The sequence below is a fragment of the Centruroides vittatus genome, unplaced genomic scaffold (genome assembly GCF_030686945.1).
Source record: "Centruroides vittatus isolate TY-2023 unplaced genomic scaffold, ASM3068694v2 scaffold_1167, whole genome shotgun sequence".
NCBI classification, from domain to species: Eukaryota; Metazoa; Arthropoda; class Arachnida; order Scorpiones; family Buthidae; genus Centruroides; species Centruroides vittatus.
In genome coordinates this window covers 1,716,319-1,742,354 of record NW_027122671.1, presented here as the reverse complement: position 1 = coordinate 1,742,354, position 26,036 = coordinate 1,716,319, and the positions used below count along the sequence as shown (strand labels likewise).

At 27.0% G+C, this 26,036-nt stretch overlaps 2 protein-coding genes across 4 annotated transcripts in view; both read left to right on the top strand.

Annotated features, from left to right (window-relative positions):
- LOC136986688 (pericentriolar material 1 protein-like) overlaps positions 1-1,271 on the top strand; it is a 67,178-nt gene extending 65,907 nt beyond the window's left edge. For all 3 annotated transcript variants that reach the window (XM_067284267.1, XM_067284266.1, XM_067284265.1), the window contains one exon: positions 1,156-1,271. In XM_067284267.1, the coding sequence (XP_067140368.1) occupies positions 1,156-1,256 (101 nt within the window). In that variant the 3' untranslated portion in view covers positions 1,257-1,271. The remainder of the gene's footprint in view (positions 1-1,155) is intronic.
- Positions 1,272-1,674: 403 nt separating this feature from the next.
- LOC136986682 (uncharacterized) lies at positions 1,675-24,337 on the top strand. The gene is made up of 15 exons (XM_067284259.1): positions 1,675-1,683; positions 4,283-4,502; positions 5,204-5,361; positions 7,564-7,863; positions 7,944-8,149; positions 9,361-9,458; positions 9,575-9,761; positions 11,779-11,965; positions 16,150-16,320; positions 18,952-19,095; positions 19,276-19,346; positions 19,418-19,811; positions 19,883-19,960; positions 20,034-20,130; positions 24,166-24,337. Exons 1-15 carry the CDS (start codon positions 1,675-1,677, stop codon positions 24,174-24,176), a joined length of 2,331 nt encoding a protein of 776 aa, XP_067140360.1. The 3' UTR covers positions 24,177-24,337.
- Positions 24,338-26,036: the final 1,699 nt, after the last annotated feature.

Here is a 26,036-nt window from a genome sequence, read left to right as displayed (position 1 = left end):
TATTTATATTGTATTATTACTCTTGTTCTGTTTAAAGAGAAAGAGACTATGTTAACTTTTGACTTAGAATGATATGTTGTAAAATAGTTGTAAAATTAAAATGGATAAATAATAATGATAAGAAATAGTAGGAAAAAATCAAATGTGGTGATAAAATGGTTTAAGCATTCAAGATCTAATTTTCACATGAATAGGTGAAATAAAGTTACAATTTCAAAACAAAGATTGTGCAATGATCATAAGGAAGTATATTAGTGAGACAGTAGAAAATATTAGGAAAATTTAACAGAAATTAAAAGTTAACAAGAAAGAAAATAACTTCTCTTATGGGGAAAGATAAACAGAAAAAGAACTTAATGAAGAAATTAGTTGTTTTTTTTTGGACTTGAACTCATTTAATTTTTGGATTCAATAAAATCAACTTTACAAATAAATCATTTCCATGAAAAAAGATTAATTAAAAGATTCACAAGTAAATGAGACAGCTAAGAAGTAATGGATTGTTTAAGCAATTTTTAGCATAGAGATAATTTTAATCTTTTAATTTATCTATAGTATGAAAAAAGGTAAACATTAATTGAAAGTTGTATTTTAATAATGAATTTTTCTATGAAGTTATAATTCTTTGTTATTAATATTTGTCTTATTGCATTTAGAATTTTAGTCTAGTTTCTATCCAATTAAATCAGTGAAACTACATTTTGAAATAAATCTTCTTAATAGCTATACGTAATTTGCTATAAATTTTAAGGACTTACCACACCACAGTTTTCTATCAGAAAGCTCACTTATGTGCTGACTTATGGTACATTTTGAAATTTTATTTTATTTCAGTCTATTGTTTTGTTTATCATTTAATGTCTTTAGTTTTCTTTTGTTTATATTGCTAACAATACAACTAAATTATGTCTGTATTTGTTATCATCCAAAGTAATTGTGTAGATATTGCTTTTCAGTAACAGTGTTAATTTTTAATAAAAGATCATAATCAATTTACTATTTTTTATTTTATTTTTTTTGTAAACATTGCTATTTTACACTAATTTTTTAGTGTAATGCTTATAATTTCTTACCAATTGATATTTATTTAATTATATTATAAAATATAATTTTATTTTTTATAAGCTTATAATTATGTTAATTTTCCCACACAAGGTGATGGAATAAATAGATGGAATGTTAAAAAAAATTTTCATCAAGAACAACAAAGAAATCATATTTCAACATCACACAATCAAGAGGCAAGTATTCAATAAAATTGTTTAATATATTTAAAAAATACTTTAAAGTTGTTTGTTGTATCTAAATAAATGTAATATTATATTTCTTTAAATTGAATACACACAGTTTTACCCATTTTTTCTTTCCCAAACTGGAGAAGAAAATTACAGGTGTCTTATATTTATAGTTCAGTACAAAAATCAAAAGTTAGGAATAGACCATGTGATGTGTTAAGACCATCAATAATAGATATTTGTTTGGCTATACTGCTCAATAATAATAATTGTAATATGCTTTATTGACAATGAAATACATAAAACTTTTCAACATAGACAACATTTCAAACTTCTTTAGTATCGTATTAGTTTAGTTCAACGACATAAACTACTTGACCTCGAATCAGATAAAAGTTAATGTATAAACTAGTCAGTGCATAAATTTTTTACATCAATCATGACAAAGGTAAAAAGTGCATATGCTGTGGATAAATTGTTGTGTGCTGACTTATTAGCTATTTCTGGGATAATTGCTATTTATTTAGACTCAAGTGTGCAGGAATTATCATAGGAGCATAATAGGAATGTCATCGAGTTGAGGTGCAGTTGATTGTATGGCAAGATATAAAAACGGATTCAGTATCACATTTCACTTGTATGTTAGATAGACCTGGTTGCTCTGATACTATATTGTTAGTTGACGATCAAAATCTCATAACTCCTGAATAAACTTTTTAGGAGAAACATTAAACTTTTGTCAGAAGTTTTTTATTACCTTCTGTTGATTATTTTTTATTTATGTATTGATCTAGGTTTGAATTGGGACCTATGATAGTTTTTACGAATCATGAGAAACGTATTTAGTTATCCATTAATGCTGTAATTCAAATTTGAGCAAATATTGGCGTTACAAGGTTTTGATTGCCAACCGATAATACAGTATTCTTTTTTGCATGTAAAACATTCACATGAGGGATATTTTGTTGACAGGCTTCCTAACAAGCAGCAATACTTTGATCAGTTATTGACAGTGATACACCATGACAAATGGAAACCAAGCAATTGTAGTGTTCTTTGCAGTCAGCACTTTGCACCTAACTGTTTCTACACACGAAATAGATACATCTGTTTGCATGAAACATCAGTTTCTACAAAGTTTGATTTTCCTCAACATCTATAGAGACAGTCAGTAGTGCCGTGAAGACCACTGAAGTAAACATCTTTGACTAACATATATGATGATATCAAATAAATTGATGATACCTATGATGAGTGAAGTGTGCAACAGCAATATGAAGTTCAAATACCTGACCCAACCACATCAGATCATCAGTACTGTGTGTCTAGCCCAAAACTAATGTACACCAAACTTGCTCATTTTAAAGGTCAATAAATGTAATTTATTGATGGGTTACTGCATTTGCAAACATTCATATGAATGGTTGTATATTATTCAATGCTACCACTCCTTGTTTTACAACAAAACTCCAGAAACTAGTCATGTTTGTAATTCTGTGTATACAGTTATGGTGGATGCATGTTCAATTTGCTTCATAATTGCTCGATTTGGGGTCTAGTAGTTATATCTTTGGTTTAGATACTGGTAATGAATAGTTAATTTAAACTCCTTAATGTTTAACATGCTTTTAAAATGATATTATAATACAGCATGTAATATCATATATGCAAAAGAGCATGGAAATGGCTTCTAAACATTATATATTTTATGGCATTTATACTGTTTTCCAAATTTGTTACTTAACAAAAATTAGATTTTAAAATAATTATATTTTCATCCAAAAACATTAAAATTTCATTGGTCAAAATTATGTTGTATCTTAGAGTCAAACAAATATGGTATTATCATCAAATTGGTTAATTATTAAATATATAATAAAATATTTAATGAAAAAGCCTTGCCTTACCTAGAATATCCTATATTAAAGTAGAAAAATTATATTGGTTATAATTACGAATGCATACGACGACATTGTGAATTATCTAAATTTTTTTATATTTGAAGAAAAACTACTATATATTGGAGATTATCATATTTACTCTTGTAAAATATGAAATGTTTTTTAAAGAATAAAATTAAGATAATCAATTTGAAGTTATTTTAAATATAAATTTTTAACTAACTTTAGCTGTTTTTATATTAATAATAATTTGAATAATTTAAGCTTATTTATTTGAATATTTTTCTTTACATACAGTAGATACAGACATCTCCTTTCTCTCATAATTCATTATGAGAGGAAGTAAGGAAATCATCATAATAAACATATACTTACCTGCATTTTTACATCCACTGATGTATGAATCAAATTTGATTACTTTCTTTTGGCATAAATTATAAAATTTCATCAACTATAAAACGTGTTTTGGTTAAAGAAATAAAATATTAATGTGTGAAAAAATGTGCTGCTTATAATTTAAGAAATGTAGTAAAATTTAGTTCTCTGTTAATCAAATAAATGGAAATTATAAAATATGATCAAAACAAATTTTTTTTCAATGATACATACTTTATATCATTGACTTTTACTTATATTTAGTCATTTAGTCATATTTACAGTCAAGGATCAACAGTTAGAGTTAGAAGTTAACAAATTTTCATTTACTTTTAATACTGCACTGTACTATACATAAATGCTTATTGGGTAACTTCTTACTCCAACTCTTGATCTTTGATTGTGAATATTGACATTAATGAATTTTCCAACCCTTCCATCATTAAGCTATAATAAAATTACAGCTTAATGATACATAAGATAGTATGCAATTGAATTTTAATACTCGTTTCTTTGATTTTTACTATATAATTCTACTGTCTGTTGATAGAACAAAAATCTTGTGATTTATTGCATTTCCCATTTATATTATTTTAACTAAATATTTTGTAATTAAATCTTTTACATATCTAATCTCATTATTTAGTATAACATAATAATAAAAACCTTAAACCAAATGTAATGCTAAAACAGAAGAAAGAAAAATAAAATGGTCAATAATTTCTGAATATTACAGGTTATTAATCAGAAAATTATATATTATTTTTTCAGAATGTTTATGGTACAAATAGGTTACATTTAGAAGAACCAGTATCTGTCCAGAATTTAATATCATCTGATGGGACTTGTAATTTAACTGTGTGGCAACAGTTCACTCAGCATATCCATCAGCAGTTAGAACATATGAATACATTATGTCAGTCAATATTTCAAGATCAGCAAACATTAACTAGTTGTTTGATGTCTTGTTCATTATCTTCACCGTCTTTAGGTAAATTATTAATTATATTATAAACTATATTAATATGATTTTGTGATTCTGATCGTATGATTTTGAATTTGTTTTTAGGGAAGCTAAAATTTTCTTAGGTGTTATATAGCCAATGGGTTTTTGTTTGTGATGTACTTATAAATTTAGTAAAATGTATCTTCTTTCATTATCTACAATGTAATGCAGTTTTGCATTAATGTATATTAGCAGCTTGGAAAAAGAATGGAATTATGCCATATTTATTTGAGTTTGATTCACTATTTCTTTATTATTTTTTTTAATGACAATTTTATGTAAAATGGAGATATTTTTAAAACTTTATATAGAAGTGCTGTAAGTCAAGATTACTGAAAAAGGAAAATATTATTTCTTTTAATAGAACTATTTTTGAAGTAAATAATGAATAATTTAATTGAGAAACTAAACAAAAACTAAAGATGAAGTTCCTGTATAAATGTCAGATCTAAAAAGGTTTAGATAGATGTTGTCACAGTATTGGTGATTCAAGAATACATTACAAATAAAATAAAGTATGGCAATATAAATGTTAAACTAATGATAGTTTCATAAAGCATTATATCACGATGATGAATCACATAATTTTATTTAGGAATTTAATTTATTCAATATCATTTAACTTCATTTCTATTAAAGTATATGAGATTAAAAATATAATGAATTATTTTTACTTTTTAATATAGCTGTTGGTCGATCTTGTCCTGTTGTTTCAGATATTTTACACCAACATACACACCAGTTTCAGCAGCAGCAACAATTATTATTAAGTTTAAGTCAATGTTATCATATGATTTACCTTCAACAATTAGAAATACAGTATTTACACCAGTGCCTTCAACAAGTAAGTATTTTTAGATTTTATATAAATAATAATTTAAATACAGTGGAACCTTGCTTAATGAGTACCTCTCATAACAAGCAAAACAAATGTAAAAAAATGACCTGCTTAACGAGCGATGAGAAGAGGAGAAGTCCTAGATTGTGCACATGCTCTATCACTGTGTTTAGCACTCATTCTGCTAGCATCTTAGTGTCGCTTGTGATCATACATTTTTCCAAATTTGTGTTCACACATACTATGTATAAACATCAACAACCATAGCCCGTTATATAATAAACATGCCAAACAATATGTCAAATTCTTGGGCTATAATTAAATGTTAGAAATTAATTAATTTGACTAGAGATAGACAAATTATGCTGCCATCTCATATTAAATTTAATGACCAATTCCAAATTAAATTTTAGAAATGTCTAAATTAAAAATAAATTAATTATAATTATTAAATTTAATATGAGATGGAAGCATAACTGCTTATCTCTAGTCAAATTAATTCATTTCTAATATTTAATTATAATGTTTACATAGTCCAAGAATTTGTTATATTGTTTGGCATGTTTATCAGACATATTATCTGTGTTTTTTTTTTTTTTTTTGTTTTCTGTAAATCGAATTTGCATTTCAGGTTGGTTCATTCCGTGCTAGAAGAAAAGATGATGATTCGCGCTTCTTAACAATGTATATTATATAATTATCTTTGAATAAACATTATACATAAAATATTTGAGTATTTTTTTCAGCATGGAATGCATTATTGTATTTTGCATTCATTTATATGGGAAAAATTGTTTCACTTAATGAGAGTTTTGCATTATGAGTAAGATTCTGGAACAAATTATGCTCGTTAAACGAGGTTCCACTGTACTAAAATGTAAAATTTTTGTACTAAAATAATAAGGAAAAAAAATACAATTGTTTTCCAATTTTATCTTTTTTAGATTTTGTTTAATTTATGGATTTCAAGTCTTTATTGTTATAACAATAATAATGGAATATTTATTTTAAAAAATAAGTTTTTACCTTGGGGAAATATATTTGAATCTGATATTTTAAGATCAGATTTTGTTGAGAGTGATATAGTAATAAGTTAGTACTGAGCACTGTAAAAATCTTTGTACCTAGATACTTATTTGGGTACCCAGGTAACAAAAACTAATTCAAGTAATGTAGTGTATTTCATACTAGGCCCATGGTCCCCTGAGGTTCAGCAGATATGTTAGTTAAGGTTCTCAAGTTCTTGAAAGAAAGAAGTATATTATATCATAGAATAGAAAAATGTTTCTTGTAATTTTACCTTTATTAAAAACATGCAAAAAAAAATTTTAAGTAGTTTTAAATTTTAAAATATAAATTGTGCATTTTTATTTTTTGTAATTTTTCAATTTGCATTCTCATTAACTTTATAAATTTTATCATTAAAAATGTTAATTGCATATTTTATTATTCACAGCAATAATGTGTTTATGATATTGATAATGAATAAAAATTTGTTTATAACTTCAATTTTTTTAAATATGTATTGTATTAATTATAAAAATATTACATAAAAACATCAGTATGACAGTAAGCAATAAGTATGACAATAATAATAACAAATGTTCTCTCTACTTTTCACTTAATTTAAATGATTGTAATGAATTTGTATTGATTGTATTGTTTAGTAATCTGATTAGTATTTTGATTTATTAGCATTTATCAATAATTACAACAAAACAGCTTAATACATGTTGTTTCATAAAAGTTTGATTCCATGATAAAAATATATAGAATTAGGAATTAACTGATTTGTGTGATTGTTTTTATTTGTTAAAAAATTATTATTTTAATCAATTCAGTTGAATGTATGTGCTATAACTAAAGTTTAATGTCAGAAGTGATGTATATAAATAAAAATATTGTTGGCCATTTTAAATATCTTACATCAGTTGAAAAATAATGTTACACTTGTTAAATGAACATGTTTTGAAAAGTAAGATCTTTGAATTCTAATAAGTAAATAGAAAATCTTTTATAGATTTTTAAAATAACAACAACTGTTTAATTTTCATAAACTGAGTGTTTGTAAAAATATATACAATACATATTGATACTTTAAAGGAAACTTTTTCTTTAAAATTTGAAATTTTATTTATATATTTTCACTTAGATAAACTTAAATAAATTTCCAAATATGTTTTTTTTTTTTTACATTTTTCATTTCAGAATTCAGCTTCAGAACATACACTATTACATCCATCATCAAACGTAAATCAAGATCGTATAGCTGAAGACTTTACATTTCGTCCATGGCTTGCAGCACCATCTGCAAATACACATTCATCATTTCCTCCCACTCAAGCCAGTCCCATTTCAACTTCAGCTTGTATGCATTCAAACACAGATAATACTTTATTACCCACAACTTCAAATGCACCAACCAACAGATTTAATTTGTCAACTCCTATATCATCAAATTGTAATTTTGCTAGGCAGACTGCAGTAGCTGCAACATTAAATAATCAGGTAAATTACAAACTTTTTAATATAGTTTTATTTTTATTCTTTTTATTAATAAAGAGAAATTTACCAATTGATTATCGTAGGTCCCTCCTAGAACTAGAGCCAATAATTTTTGGGATAACTTTAGAAGTTGTTCACGTCAGAATATGCTTTCGACATCCAAGAGTAATGAAATTATTAGTGCTAATTTATCAAATCCTCAAATCCCTGATTCTATCCCTACAGTTTCTGATCATCAGCCTCAAATAAAAAACCAATCATATTCAGAGAAAACTGCAAATTCAGATTAGTGAGTGGATTTTATTTTTTAATTAAGTTGTTGAATATTTGAATTAAAATATATAACATTAGTTTTTCTTATTTTTTTAAAAATATTTATTAGCAGAATTTATCTTCCATTACTATAAAGAGTAATATTTATTTTTTTACAAATATGTTCATATAAAATTAAATTAAATAGAGTAAGTACTATAACAATATTTAAAACTTAGCTAATAATGTAAATTGTAAATGGCTTATATTTAAATATTAGTTATTTATTATTCTGTACCTAGAATCTATATTACTCCTAGCTGTTATATATTTCAATTGATGATGTGCAAAATTAAAATTTATAAATACTTACATTTTAGATTAAATTTGGTTAAATTGGATTGAACAAATAGAAGAATTCTGTTTTAGTAATATTTTTATCAGCAGCTGATTATAAAATGAGATTCAAAGAAATGTTTGGAGAAAAGTACAGCTATTATCAATAATTTTCTTTATTACCTTATATAATATGTGAATCTGATAGAAAATTGATTTGTTTTTCTACTTATAGGTATGTAATGTGTGCCAATTAAATAATGAGGCCAATGTTTTTTCTACTTGCACCATTACAAAGTTGTACAGTTCATATAGTTACAACTTTTGCATTATTTGATTAATAGGGGAGACATTTTTAATTGCACAAATGTCATAAAATTGCATCAGCATTTTCTAGTTGCAGTAGAGGAATTGTGATGTGTCAAAATTTTGGCAATGTGTATGTGCTATAATTAAATTTTATTTGCAAGTTAGGTAAAAATGTGGTAAAAACAAAGATCTGAAAAATATTTATGGAGTGGAGTGTTAATCCTATGCATATGTTTGAGTGGTCTGTGCAATTTCAAGAGAGACAAAAATTAATTGAAGATGGAAAAATGTCAATCCTAGTCAGAAGTCATCCAAAAACAAAAAAAAAAATTCAGAATTTTTTAAATTATTTAGTTAATGTCTAATTATTAGTCTTCTTTATTTCATGGAAGCACAATTGTCTACATTCAGCCCAAATTCTGTTAAATAAAAATTGTCTTGTCTTTAATACAGCCTGAAATACTCTAGAAGTTTTAAGTTCAAACTTGATTTTTTTTCCTCCTTGCAATAATCAATTCATCTTTATTTTCAAAAAATAAACTTTTAAGTCTTTCTATTTTCAAAATTATCTAATTCATAAAATTTTTATAAATTTTATTTCAGTGGCAGAACAAAAGCAAGACAAGTTTCTAATACCAAAATGCATGAGAATATAATAAAAACTAAAAAACCAAATGCCAGTAAGGATCGAGGATTATTTTGTAAGTAAATTTTAGATTTACATTGTTCTTCCAATATTAAGATAAACACTTTAAAAGTTGAAAATTGATCTTTAAAATTAAATTACCATTAATTTTTAAATATACATTTTCAATAGCCTGCTTTGTAAATAAACCAAGTTCTACCCAGCAAGTTACATCAAAGTCAAGACACACAGAAAGACCAGTCAAGCAACGAGAAGTTTCTGCATCACATGTTTCTGACAATAATTCTATACCAAATATATCAATTTTTTCAGATACTAGTAATTCTGCAATACCATCATCTTCCAATACAAGAGCTAGGTAAAATTTTCATAATTGATAAATAAATTTTTTTATCATTTTCATAATTGGGATTTTTATTATTGAATTTATATAAAGTATTTAATGTAAAATAATGTGCATTTATGTGGTTCACATAGAATATTAGTGAAATTACTGTTACACATTTATTTTGTGAAATTATATTGTCGTGTTGTACATGAAATGTCAGATTTTGAAAATTCACATTTCAGCAAACAAAATAATACTTATATTTAATCAAAATTGGCACTGTTGACATCTAAACAATTTTCCACTAAGTGACAAGATTATAGGTACCTGCCTGATAAGTCTTTAGTCCTGGAAGCAGCAAACTCCTGGAATGCATTCTTAGCATCAATCTCATTACAGAATATATGTCCTGCAAGAAAATAGACCAGATGCTTAAAAGTTATAGTCTGTCAGGGATATATGGAGAATGAGATAGTTTCATATTTCAACAGCTGTATTTTCTGTATTGTTGATCATGCAATAGATGGACAAGTATTATTATGAAGCAGCAGAATGTCAATGAATTTTAATGCCAGTTGTTTCTGGCATAACTTTTGATGCATTTCTTGCAATCAGAAATTGTCTCACTGGTGCATAGAAAGGAATGATGAATAATTCCTGTGGCTGTCCACCAAACTTTTCTTGGGTGCAGATTTGTTTTAGTGTTTTATCTGTGTCAGTTGTGTCATCAGTGATTACCATAGACACACACTTTTTTTTTTTTAATTCAAGTATAAATGTGTTAATAATACTTTTCATTAACATTAGTTTAATACAGTTAATAATACTATTAAAAGATTGCATGTCATTTTTAAATACTTTGAAATAATTCACAAAAAGTAAATAATTCTTAATGAAAAAAGTGGAGATTTAAAAAAAAAAAAATTAAATTGCAGCTGTATTCATAATGTGGTCAACTTAATAAGTTAGTTAATACAGTATGTAATAATGTTGTTTGTAGAACAGTTATTAGTCAGTTTTGAGAAGGTTGTCTTTCTTTGTTTGTCAGATTGAGGTTTTTATAACATTTTACATGCTGTCATAAGTGGATATTTTAATCAATATTATTTTCTCTATTCTTTCTTGACCTGAATGGCAACCATTTCTCTCTAATTTTCCTAAACCAATCCACTTCATTCAGATCTTGTGTTTATTCTAAAATAAAACTCTCAATACGCTTTTAATTAAAAGTTTGACTTAAAAGTTTAATTAAAAATTATAAGGAATGACTTATTCCTTATAATTTTTTTATTTTTGTTATATAATTTTTATTTTATAATGCTTTATGGGAACTGATGTGTGTAAATATTTAGCTTTTTTTTTTTTTACTAATACAGTTTCTTAGTATAAACAGTTTTCATGATTTATTAGAGTTTGTGCATGACATACTTTACGTTATAATTATAAACACACAACGTTGGATGGCATTTGTGCATACAAGCCCATTGTTGTAAAAATATAACAACATGGATGCCATGGAAGCTCTCACTTTTTCTTTCAGAGATATTGAAGATTTTGTCATTGCATTAACAATTAAATAATTAACTGATGATAACTAAAAGTATAACTAAGAGCAACAGTGCAAACACATGTATGAAAGCAAAAACAATACAGCCAATAAATACCAAGTACATTTTTATGTGGGTGCACATAATGATGACAATGCATTGGCATCATTAAAGGATCAAATATGATTGGTTTTGCAATTTTATAAAATAAATTTCTAATGTGAAACTTTTCTTATATTTATACTGGTATATTATGCATATAGTTATAACAGATGTTTTTATAATGTAAAATACATTGTGCACAAACTCTATATTATGTTCTTGCTTACATTTGTAAAATAAATATTTTAATATAAAAGCAATAAGTTACTTTTAAATAATAATTCTGATTATTTATTTTAAATATATTAAAAAGTAAGTAATTTTGAAGAGTAAAAATTTTATTTTATGTTAAAATATTTTCATATATTTTGTTTAAAATTCCAAAATTTTTATAACAGAGAAGTTGAATCAAAAAATGTTGTGAATACTAGTACAATGCAAGAATCAGTTTATGCAGAAGTCTCAAAAATAATATCTCAAGCTGATGGTCAACCAGAATTTTTGTTAGATTTTCTGAAGAAATTGAAACACTTAAGATTAGATTCTCAGCAAGCTTTATCAAATAATCAACATATGTCTTCCAGTGTAAGTATTGTATTATTCTCCAAAGTGATTTTGGATCATATAAATATTGTAATTTTTTTTATAACTCAGTGGTATGTAACTTGCACCTATACATATACTAGAACAAATACTTGCTTAGATAATTGCTAGAACAAAAATAATTTGCAAAATTCATATCGCAGTATACCCTATATTTCCATAGAAGTTATTGAAATCATGACACAAAACTAGAACAACGTAAAAAGAAAACGTGAACAGCATTAACAAAACACAACAAATGCAACTTAAGTTGTCCCATAGAAAGGTTGATTCTTCTTTGTGAAGAGGGAGGATGAGGCCTCACAGCTATCTTAAACATGCACTAAAACAAAAATACAAATCTGTAAGTTCTTCCATATAAAACAAGAAATATCACAATTACACAAAACCAAGATATCTAATGGTATCTTGGTTTTGTGTAGTGCAATAGATCAGTGCTGTTTATGGCTTGGAGGAGCTTCATGATAGGCACCTTAACAATCTCAATCAGGAACACATTGAAAAAACTGCTTCAAACTGCTGGCTGACTCAGAGATAATGGTTCATGATTGTCATACAAGACTAGATTATAAATACAAGAAACTACAGAAACACATGTTAAGACCCAACACTCACAGATGAGACTTGCAGGAAGTGCTATCATGCATGAGATTATATAACATATCACATTGGGTTGCAAGCTTTTAACACAAAGTGACTACTTATATAGAAATAATCAAAGAGCAAATATAATCATCAAAAGCTTGCACACAAACATAAATTACTGTACAACCCAGGAACCATACTACAAATACTCATATCAGATGGTCATAGAAAACAATATACACAAAATATACTATGAACAAGCCAAAATCAAAGACAAAACAATTCATTACAACAGACCAGATATTACATTAATTGACAAGCAAACAAAACCATAAAAGTCATAGACATAACAGTTTCAAAAACCTACAGCATACGAAATACTTACACTGAAAAAATTAGTAAAACACAGAACTCATCTATGAAATAGTGTCTGTGGAGAATAGATAAGGTACTTATTGGGCCAGTAGTCCTTTCTTGCACAGGCATACCACATACATTAGTCTTGAAACATTAGGACTTCACAACAGCATGTAAACAAAACACCACCAACACAATAATACCAGGTTGTTCAATAAGTTTTGTCGTTCGATAAAAAAAACACAATTTTATGGTTTGAAATACATTTTATTATTCAATATAATCTCCCTGAACTTCAATACACTTGTTCCAGTGATCTTCTAATTTATGGATTCCATCCCTGAAGTGAGAATCTGGAAGACTGTTGAAATATGCTTCCACGGCTGCTATTACCTCTTCATTCGATGAAAATCTTTTCCCACGCATGAATTTTTTGAGATGTGAGAACAGCCAGAAGTCAGAGGGAGCTAAATCTGGCGAATAGGGAGGATGTTGCAACAATTCGTATTTTAATTCACTGATTTTTGCGATGGTTTTTTGAGCTGTATGAGAGGGTGCATTATCTTGATAAAAAATGATTTTTTTCTTTTGTAAACCAGGTCTTTTCTCACGAATTTTTACATCCAGCTGGTCCAAAAGGTTACAATAATAGTCTGAGTTTATTGTTTTACCAGTTTGGAGATAATCCACGAACAAAATTCCTTTTGCATCCCAAAAAACTGATGCTAACACCTTCTTGGCCGATTTCTGGACCCTAACTCGCTTCGGAGCCGAAGTACCAGGTTCACACCACTCCTTAGCTTCTTGTTTTGATTCAGGATCATGATGGTAGACCCAAGTCTCATCCATAGTAATGAAACGACGCACAAAATCCTTTTTATTTTTTCTAAAACGCTCCAAATGTTGCTGAGAAAGTTGCACTCGAATGTGTTTTTGCTCCATAGTTAGCGAATGCGACACCCATTGTGCACACAGCTTTCTGTAACCCAAAACATCAGCCAAAATATTGCTCACACTGCTTAATGAGATCCCTAGGGCTTCTACTAAATCTCTCTCAGTTAATCGACGATCTTCCAAAACCATATGCTGTATTTTTGCTACGATTTCTGGTGTTGATGCACTTTTTGGACGTCCTTCACGTGGATCGTCTTTGAGACTTGTACGGCCACGTTTAAATTCAGCAACCCATCTTTCTACTGTTCTAATCGAAGGTGAAGAGTCCTTATACACTTTTACCAATCATTCATGAATTTGTTTTGGTGCTACACCTTCCAAAAATAAGAATTTTATCACTGCACGATATTCAATTTTTTCCATTGTAAAAAAATACACTGACACGTCAACTTTGAACAGCTGCAAATATACGAATGAGTTGACAGATCTACATGAAACTTCACACGTGTTTATTAAAAAGTAGTACTATTTTTAGAGAAATAAAACGACAAACCTAATAGCGCCATCTCTTATTGAACGACAAAACTTATTGAACAACCTGGTAATAATGAATGCTTAATCAAACTGTAAAAAAATTTAAAAGTTTTCCAAAAATGCAGGTTGATCACTCAGCTCTATTTGCTGTAGAAAATCAAAGTAATGTATTCATCAGGTAGTCATTATAAAATAGACAGAGAATTATTGAAAACATGCAGCTTAAAAATTGATACGTACAGTACAAGTAAGATTGTAATTATATTAATTAAAATGTGGAAGAGACAAAACAAGTAAGAGAGAACTAAAAGTAAGATGCTGGTGGTTTGAGAAAAATTACAATAGCAGATGAATACAGCATTAATTTGCTATTGCAATGTGGAATATAGAAAATGTGAAAGGATTTTTCTCATTTATTAAAGATGTTCTTATTAAGTTTGGACAAATAAAAAACTGTTTGATGAATTCATAAGTACAAATTAAAACCAGTGGATGGCTCATATCATTACTAAACCCATATCCATTTTCACATTGACTTTTAAACATAGACAAGCCATGGATTATACACACAAATTGCTGTAATTTTAAATTTTATTAAAATATTTCTTATATAATATTTTTTTGTGTAAACTTTCTTTAACTACACTAATTATTCTAATTAAGAAAAAAATTTGGTAATTAAAGGTAGATTTTTTTTCTTTTCTTATCTCACAAATATAACTTTTTAGAAAATTAATGATTAATGTTTATTAAATATTGCTACAGTACCAATTGTTACTTTTATTTTTTATTAAATATTTATCAAACATTGCAATTTGTATATTTTATAGATGAATCCTATTAAATTATAAATCTTGCACACTTGTTTTGTTAAATCAAGTATAAGTAGCAATTAATAAAGATTTTTATTTCTTTATAAACATATTAGAATTATTATGATATCAATGTACTAAAATATAATATAATATGTATTTTTCTATGCAGTTTAGAGAATCGGAAAGAAAATGAAAAATAAATTAGATCAGAAAATTTTTAACTTTTAACAAAATATTTTGTATTCAAAAATTTTATATGTAAACAAATAAAAACATTCTTATTATGAATATATTTAAAATAATGCATTAGGCTTATTTCATTTTATTAATGTACAGGGTGTGCCAAAAAATGTATATACACTTTAATTTTTAATAACGACTATTTTTAATTATAATTTTTTAATTTAGATTTTAGTAATATAATATTTATGCTAAATTAAAAAATTAAATTAAAATTATGAAAATAAATATAAAAGCTTGGCAGTTGATGTAAGAAGTGGAGACTCTGACCATCAGAGTCCCACTTCTTGGGTCCACCCTGCTTGTCTTGGTCTCTATCACACTCATGCTGTCTCTCTCTTTACGAGGAATTCTCATCCAGTGGTCATACCTTGGAATATCCTAAGTTGGGGAGAGATTTCTCCTCTCCAAAAGCAACTTGGTTCTTGATTGTTACTAATGGCCTGTGTCATGAAAATGTCAATGATCTGCCTTGCACCAAAATTATCGACAGATATTCCTGGTAAATTTTTTGTTAGGAATTTTTGATTTAATTAAAGGTTACAAACAAATTGTACAATAAGTGAAATATGTCACTCCCACAAATGTATTACAGAAATTAGTTTGAATATAAAAACTTAATAATTATGCAATGTATTAATAACTTCAAAATGAATTTAAAATGTTTACATATATTACAAATACTGTCAAGTTCTAATAAAATGTTTGCTAATCCTAGTTCTTTAATATATTTCATTTTAGCAAGAAGATAATCCTATAAAGAATAAGGATAGATTTATTCAAGCAGTTAAAAGAGAACAGTCAGATGCTTTTATTGATAATTCTGAAAGTATATCAACACAGTTAACATTATCTGGTCAGTTTCCTTCAAAAGAAATGCATGAAGAGCATCTAACTTATGCATTTTCTCAGGTAATTATTTCATATGTCATCTTTTATTTTGAAATTTGCATCAGTATTTAAAATACCATAAATAAATTTATTTCATTTCTGTTTTATTATTTATTTTTGTCTGATTTTATATTTAGTTATAGGATAAAATTAACTTTATGCTATAGAACAGGGGTGGCCAACTTTTGTGCACATAAGATCTACTTTTTATCGTAAAAATGTGTCGCGATCGACTTGTTGTCATAGGCATAGTCTAAATGGGGAGGGGGAAGTGTGAAATACATACTATGTTTATACACTGTTTCAGTACAAAGTGCACTCATTGCTTATGAGTCGAGTCATAACTGCATGCAGGGCCGGATTTACCAATCCAGGGGCCCTGGAAACAAATTCGGTAGGGAGTATTCCCTTTAAGAGTAAAACAAATTGCCTTTAAGAGTAGGCAAATTTGATGATTTAGAAAATTTACACAAAATACTGTACTTTCAACTAGATTTCAACTATGAAGTTGTAAATTTCATTTAAAAATAAGGTTATTGTAAACATACATATATTTTATTGTGTAAAACTAATTATTTTAATTTAATTGAAAAATACCTATATAAAATTTTTTCCCGAAATTTTCTGATGTTTCTTAGGTTTTTTTCCGGGTTTGGTTTTCTTTGCCTGTGGCTCTCATGATTAGGCCACACTAGGCTGTCGCAGTAAGAGGGGAAAAAAAAATAATGTTTAAACATAGTTTTGTGGGGGCCCTGGGCACCGGCCCTAAATGTCCCTATGTAAATCCGGCCCTGACTGCATGCATACAGTTGCATTCGGTTACAAATATAATACATTAAGTCAAGACATCGCTAGCGATCGACCAAAATTGGCTTTGCGATCGACCGGTCGATCGCGATCGACTTGTTGGCCACCCCTGCTATAGAACATTGCTGGATGGGATTTAAGTTTAAAATCAAAATTGAAGACAGTCTGTTGAAAAAGAAATCACCATTTATTTATTTTCAGTGTTCTGGAATACAATATTTTGGTGACTGACCTCAATTTAACAATTTATGCTACAAATAATTGTGATGGTGGTTTTCTTTTTCATATAGAAAGTTTGCAATGTTTTCTATATAGAATGTTGCAAGATTACTCTATAAAAATGATCAAAGTGAAAGAAATTATACAAAATGTATTTTTTTTTTTAAATTTGGATAATAAATGGATTATTTTTATATAATAATTGTCATTAGTGATATAAAAACGTTTTATTCTGTTACTGCAATTGGTTAATTAATTTTAAATAGTGTTTTCTTTAATGTTAGATGGCATTTACCAATATTTTCTTATAGGGAAACCTACAATGTTTTAATTCCAGAAGGAAATTATTGGTGAACTGCAAATAGCTTAACCACTCTGATACACTGCTCCACACTTCAAGGACCATCTCCTCCTCCTCACTTTTTGTTTGAAAATCATTTAGAACATTAATTTGTTTTTGTAAATAATTTAATTTTATTTAGTAAATTAATTCAAAGTATAATTTACAGTTGCTTATTAAGCCTTAACTTCCTAAATTAAACAATCTTGACCTTGACTCTGAAAATTATTAATATGAACTTTCATTAAAGTGAATAACTTACTATTTCCCTAGCAGTTTGCATTAATGCGAGTTGACTGTACATATTTTTTATTGTGTACTATACATAATAAAATACTCATTTGAAGAAAAAAGGGATAAAACAAATAAGACATTAAATTTTTTTTATCAAATGCCATATTTTGGTAATGGTATTTCATTAATAAAGCAAACATGGTAAATTTATAGGAATTTTCTAATAGTAAAAATTGCTGTCTAATTTACATATTCTGAAGAATATCTTACAAAGCTCATTGCAATCTGTTTATTAGGTACTATACATCAAGACAGTGATGAATATACAACATTAACTATAATCCCTTAGTATATAATTATCTATCAAAAAGATTTTAGATTAATCATAAACTTGTATTTGTTTGATCTACTATACTCATAATTTGTATGTTGCCTCACCTTTTTTATATCATGTTAAATATATAACTTTATAATAATTGAGATTTTCATTACTTTTATGTGATTTAAACATAATTTATTTTACAGCTACTAGTGAATAATACCTTTTTTCCAGTTATCTTAGTTAAATGTGAATAACCAGAATCTGTAGTTAGTTGTTTTAGTCACTGGCAATATATGTCTGAATGACCTAGTTTTTTTTATACAAGTATAAAGAAAACTATTAATATTATGAATTCAGTTTCATTCATAGGCAGCAAAAACATTAATTCAACTACATTTAAACCAATCAATTAACATGAAAATTTATGCATCTACTATCATCCAGGTATTAATTACTTAGACAAACTGTAATAATTAAGAACAATATAATTAATTAATCTTTGTTAATTAAACACCAATATGAAAGTGGGTCTCTAAGCATAGTTAAACAAAACAAAAAAATATCTATTGAAAAATTGTATCCAGATAAAAGTTTGTTTTAACAAGTTAATATGTTTTGTTAACTAAATTTTAACTATTAACTTTTAAATCTTTGTAATTCATTTTTGTAGAGAGCTTATCATATCCTGAAAAGAAAATAATTTATTTATAATGTGTATTTTTATGATTAGCCTAAAGAAGAAACTGAAGTTGTGCCTTCTGTGGCTGCTGCCACAGGAGCAGTAAGAAAACGAACTTACAATAAGCGTGCAAAAATTGAACCAATTTCAATTTCTCAAGCAAATGGAATTGGAAGAAATTCTGAAATTAGTGAGGTAATTTTAATAATTTTTACTTTTTAAATATTAGTAATTTTAAAATTGTATGTATCTATGGGTTAATTTTACAACTCAATTAGGAATTTCATACTCCTTATATAATAATAAAATGTATCTTATTTTATATAATTATTATATAATAAGTGTATATAATTAAAAATTTATTGTTTTATTCAGAATTCTTCAGAAAAAGCTGAAAAGAGTGAGCCTTTTTCTTCCAATCAAGATGAATTAGAAAGTAGAACAGAGTAAGTTGAAATACAAAACAAAATAAATTTAATAACTTAGAAATATACTATTTACAAATTTTTATTATAAGGCAAGAAGGAAAGGATATGGCAGGAATGGACTTATCACCATTAATTTGCCAATCTAATAACAGAGCTGCTCAAATTGCAGAAGAAGATATGATATATGAATGTGGTCCAGAAGGAGAAACAGAACCAGATATTGAAGCAGAAACAGATGATACAAAAGATCTAGCTGAAGCTGATCAATCACCTGGACAAAGAACTAGTGTAGTAGATCACGTTCACCATTTCAGACAAATCGAATCACCACAGTTAGTTTCTTCTCTAGGAAACAATACAAATAATTTTGTTTTGATTAATTCTGGATTGAGAAATGAATCATCACTAGCAGCAGCAATAGATGGTTTGGATGATATTTCTGTTGAACAACAAGATATTGCAGCTGGTGGAGAACAAATATCAGTATGTGTAATTTAACATAAATATTTAAATACATTAATAATAATTTTAATGTGTTGAATTTATGTTTATAGTCTTGTCTCGACGATCTTCAAACAGTTGATGAGTTGCCACTCGATGATATTCCTACAAAATTAATTCCATTATCAGAGGTAGGAGTTGATAATCTGAAAAAAATGTAGACATTTTTAACATAGAAATAACAATTTTTGTTTACTTTATAAGGGAGAAATTTCAAAGCAAATGACTGAAGAAATAAGTGCAGCATCCCTCTTACAAGAAGTGGTATCTGAAGAATTGTCTGATGTAGTGAAAGAGCAAAGTAATTTTGAAAATTTTATATATATTATAATATATATATATACAGTAAGACAGTAAGACCCTTGCTTAACAGTCCTTTACTTTCCACCTTTATAATTGGTATAATTTTTCTGTTATGAAATATTGTATTAACTGAATATTTTTTGTTCATGATCACTTCTTATGGTATTATTTAGTTAAACCTGTATTTTCACAACCATAATCTCAATTTGTGAAACAAAACATTGTAAAAGCAAGGATTTGCTGTATATCTGTATTTTGGTTGAGGTAACATATATTCTATTTTCTGTCTAATACAGTTTCTATTTTTTTTTTATATTTAATTTTTACTTACTTAGCTGTTTCATGGTAATATCTTAAATATTAATCTTAATTTATAATGTTTTTAAGTGAAATAATTTAATAACTTTTATCTTACTTATTGAATATTTATTATGTTGATTAGAAAAATATACATTTAACATTGACTTCTTTAAGGATCATTATTTAAAAAATGAACTTTGTAAGATAATTTCTTATCAGTTCAAAAAGTACAGAGTAATTAACAAAATAGATATTAAGTTAATCACGTCAGTCCAAAAATTTTGTACATTTATTTAATTGTATTTCTTGATCTTTAAAATTTAATATTAAAAAATCCATATTTTTTGCTTTTAAAAATAATTCAAATGCAAATTTTTAGAACATTTGTAGCATTATAAATTTGAATTTTTAAGAAAATTAAGAGACAATATAATTTAGTTTAAAAGTGTGCAATTAAACTGCCATATTATATTAAATTTAATAATTTTAAATTAAATTTATGAATTGAATTTAATTAATTAATTAGAAGATTGTGGAAAGAAAGATTGGCCTAGAGTGGTGGGGTTTGAACTAGCATCATTTGTTTACTGTGTAGATAGATTACTATTTATGTAGTTAAGATCTTCATCTGAGTTTTGCTTCTAGAATCTTACAAATGCTTAACCACCTACTGTTTGGCCAAATTACATTGTACAAAATATAAATATGGGCCTTATCAAGACATTGAGTCAAGAAGTAACCAAGTGCAGAACCCCTCTAAGCATAGAACTTGACTTTTATCATTTAACATACTTATCAAAGCACTTACTATAAATTTTATTAAGCTTAAAAGGTTATACATATTACAATAATTTTGAACTTTATACTGTATTTAGCTATTAAATTTGTGATATCAAATGCAAATTATCAAAATAGATACTGAAGATTTCATTATATCATTTCTTTCTTTCATGCCCCCCAAAAAAACTAGTGATAATAGTGTTAACTATAACTACTAGACTATTTAAGTATTATTTGGAAGTAATTACCCTTAATAATAAAAAGTTTGAGCTAAGACTAAAAATTACAAAAGAATGGAGAAGCTAAAAGCAATTGACTAGTTTTGAAAGTTAAAAATATTCTTTGTTTGCTTATGAAAGAAAGTATTGAAATATATTTATTGTACATATTTTAATCCAATAAATCTTCAGTTCATAAATTCTTAATAGGAAATTTTTATTCACGGTGATCTAAAATACAATAATTATACAGGATGATCAATTTTAATTAATTCACTGGAATAACTTGAAAAATATACATCCTACAAAGAAAACTCATTGAACCAAAAATGCTAGACTTTAAGGCAGCGGTTCCCAACCAGTGGTCTGCGAAAGATTTAAAACTTTTATTCATTTTAAATTATTATTCCCACATTGATACAAACTGAATTTAATTTGTACTGAAAATGTTATGTTTTCTATTATAATAGTACTGTTAAAGCATGTTACTTGAGCTTAACGATTACTTATGTTAAAAGTTTTCATTAAAGTTTATTTTTCTTAAACCTTGTGGTCCCTGCTAACAACAATGAAATCAAAGTGGTCCCTGGTCAAAAAAAGGTTGGGAACTGCTGCTTTAAGAGGACACAAGATGGGGCTAACATTTTTGGTTCAATCAGTTTATGCAGGATATGTAATAGTGTGGTGCTTAAAATAGGGAAAAAATAAATCGCTTACTTTTTGTGGTCTTACCCACCAGAACTATTCCAACTGGTAGCAGAACTTACACAGTTGTCGAAAAAAGCTAAAGCAACCAAATCTGGTGACAAATACCATAAGTGTTTAGAAAATTTGAGAGATGCTGCCTTGGATATTGTCATGTTGATTGCCAAGTATTCAAGAAGTGATTTCAGAAGATGAAGTTCATTGTTAGGAGCACTGGCTGCCAATGGAGCTGAAATCCAGGCTTTCAAGTACACACATGCAGCAAAGATGCAATGTCTTGTAGTCCCTTCTCTTCTTTTTTTGTTAAGTGGAACTGGCCCCTAAACATCCACACCTTCAAACTTGAAAGTATGAGTGAGTCAGAGTCAGCCTCAACTAGAAACAGGGAAAAACATTTGCAGTAACACTTGATGGTATCAGCAAAATAATGATCATGAGTCATGACAGAAATTAATTTTGTGGGAAGGTCATGTAACTAATGTGTAATTAATTTAATGGTTTATTTATTGAGATGACCAACTACAGTTTTACAAACTGTTGTACTAAAATCGATACATTGTGGTTCAAGCTTGTGATTGCCATATGCTCATCTTTACTATTTGTAACCTATAAAACTTCAGTGTCATTGAGCTACCAGTAAATATTCACCAATGGAGTAGATTTTTGGCACAAATTTTTTTCTATATATATATATATATATTTGAATGGAAATAGAGGGTAGGACGTTCACGTTTTCAAATTGTGAAAATAAGCTCCACACTAATATGTAATTTTTGAGTCATTCCATTGAATTTATTAAAATGGATTACCCTGTACAACGTTTAATTTGTTTTTGATATGAATAGACTGTAGAAGTTTATTAACAATTATGTCTATCCAAAGCATGGCATATTGCTCTTGGTTTTTAATGCTTGGTTTGCAGATAATTGAATCATCTTGGACACTCATTTCATACTCAGATCCTATTAATTTGTGAAATTTTAACTTTCTTTCATTTTTCAATTAATTGCTAATGTTTTAATTCTAAGATTTTTGGAAATTAACTGACTTTAAGAATTTAGAATATAGTTGAATCTAAGTCAAGCTTCATTAACTTGAATCTTTTGCAAAGTCAAATCTTATTTATGTTCCAATAGATAAACACTTACTCAAAAACCTTTTAAACGTGCAGCCAAATTTATTAACATCAAACGTTTTCAAACGAGTAAGTGTTTATCTATTGAGTAATATGCAGTCTCGGAAGGATTCATGTTCCAATTTAACTCCCATAAACAACACATTTTGTACCTCTAAGTTCAAATTGTTTTGAGAATGTTTCAATATTTTTTGAAAATTTGAAATCCAGAATTCCAGTGAATTTATTTAATTTCTAATATTGTGTGGTTTTTTTTGCAATTTAAAGAGGTTCCATGATTAAAACAAAATAAATGTTTGATTCTAATTTACATGGAAAGAAAAATAATTACATGACGTTATTACCGCAAACCTTGACACAAACATTAAGCACAAAATTCCATTACACTTTTTAACATAAAGTAATAATTTTGACTCATTCATTAGAATTTTATAGATAGCTTCTCAAAGATCTATTAAAAATTTAAAAATGTGCTGTTATACATGAAACAGGATATTTTTTTCAAGTGACCAAAAACAATACATTGATGTCAAATTCATGGTTTTTTTTTACCAGTTGTACATATATAAATAAAATATTTTTACTAACCTAAGAAATAGACTTATAATATAGTTGCTTGTATCATAATATTTACTGTTATTTCTACAATAGTAATTTCCATAATAATAGAGAAAAATTTTAGTCAACAAAACTTTGTTATATCTCTCCTTTCACTAAGTTATCAAAAGTCAACTATAATTGAATTTCATTAATTGGAAGAAAACTCACTACAGACTAAATGCTTGTCACTTGTTAAATGTTTAGACTAAATTTTTTAGAATTATCTGACTAATTATTATTTACTCCTCAGAATTTATATGTAAATATCAGTGATCAAAATATTTTTTTCCCCCAGGTCATTTTTGACATTCAGCAGTTACAGAAAAGTGTTTATGTATAACTCTTACTGCATTTTGTGTAGCTGTTCTATGGATTGCAATGAGAGGAAGAGCTAGTATTGAATAAATATTTCTGAAATATCAGCATTGAACAATCTTTTTTACCATAAAAAAAATAAAAAATGAAAATAGTAATTTGAATTAATTAGTTTACTATAGTTTTAAAAAGATTTTGTTGTTTGAAATATGGTAAATAGTCTAATTCATTTGTTTGAAATTTTGTCACAAGTTTTTCTGATTTCAATAAATTTTCATATGTTGTAGTGAAATTTGTATATTAGCCCACAAATTTGCAAAATAAAAACATTGTTTAACAATTTTAAATAACTTTACACTTATTTACAGATATGAAATTAATGTCTGATGGTGTAATGATCTTTTCAATTATTTAATAATTAGAAAATTCTCATCATTTGAGAAAGAAAGCTGATGATATTTTATCAGCTTTCTAAAAAGAAAATAAGTTTTCATAAAACTCATAAAAATCTTTTTATATTTATATGCAGAGATCAATGAAAGTGCATTTGATTCCATTTTTTTTAGTAGTTAAAATTGAATGGCTTTGTGGAAAGAACAGCATATTCCACATTAGTAAGTTTGAGAAAAAGTTTGTTTTTCAATTAAATTGCTGGTGAATATCAGTACTTTAATATATGCACATTTTTATTAATGTGGGTGTATAATCAAGAGACATGTAACTGAACAACAGGATGTTTTAAAAGAGATTGACAAACAAATCCAAATTTGTTAACCTCATTTTTGTAGTTTTGCAGGATATGCCATTTTCCACTAAGCCCTTCAATCGACAATTAAAATGTAGTCCTTCGTATTGAAATGTTTCAGGTATTTTTAATTATCCCCATTAGCAAAGGACAAAAGACGTGTTAAAAAAACAAGAATGTTCCTTCTTTACATATTTTTAAGTCTAAGAGAACTCTCTGCAAATTTAAAAAGGACTTTTGTATAAACTTTATTTTTTTGCAGTTGGCTACAATGTTAACCAACATCAAGGATTGATTTTACATTTACAGCCAAGTTTATTAAACACACACACAACCGGTAGCCAAACTAACCATCTTGTCCAGCGCATTATTATTTTACACGTATCGTTTTGAGGGTAGTAGGCCATTGCTGACATTAAATAAATTTTACTGTATTACTAGCCAGGGCAGTTGTTGAGAGATTTTTATATGCATTTTTGTTTTAAAAAAAAATTCCTGAAAATTAACACAAATAACAGCAGTTTCTCACAATGATTATTTTTTAAGTTTCACTGCACCAAATCTCTCAAAAAGTTTGAATTTATGTAATTTACAACTTTTAGTATTATCAAGATAATCTTACCAATGGCTGCTGTTTGCAATTTTAATGGTATGCACTATCAAGATTTTTTTATATCCATAAATGATTTTGAAAATTTGCATCTAAGTCTAACTTTATTCTTCAGAACTTTCAATTTTGGATGTTTGAGAAGAAAAATATGAAAGATCCAAAATAGCCTCAAAAGATACTTTTATATAATGAAACAGAAATGTAACGCCCATTGTTAAGAGAGAGCAAAAATTTTTATCCACACACAATTTAAAGGATAAATGATTAAATTTGGCTACAAAGTTCACATTTCCAAATATTTTATTATTATTAACATTTTTTCATACAATACAACTAAAACTTAAAATATTGTTTAATCTAAATGAACTAATTTTCAATTAATGGAAAATGACATGGAATCTTTGTGTAGAGAATGAAAAAATAATAATTAGTAGGGAATGATGTATTTATTTAATATTGATCACCGATACTTTTTTTATATATTACTTTAACACAA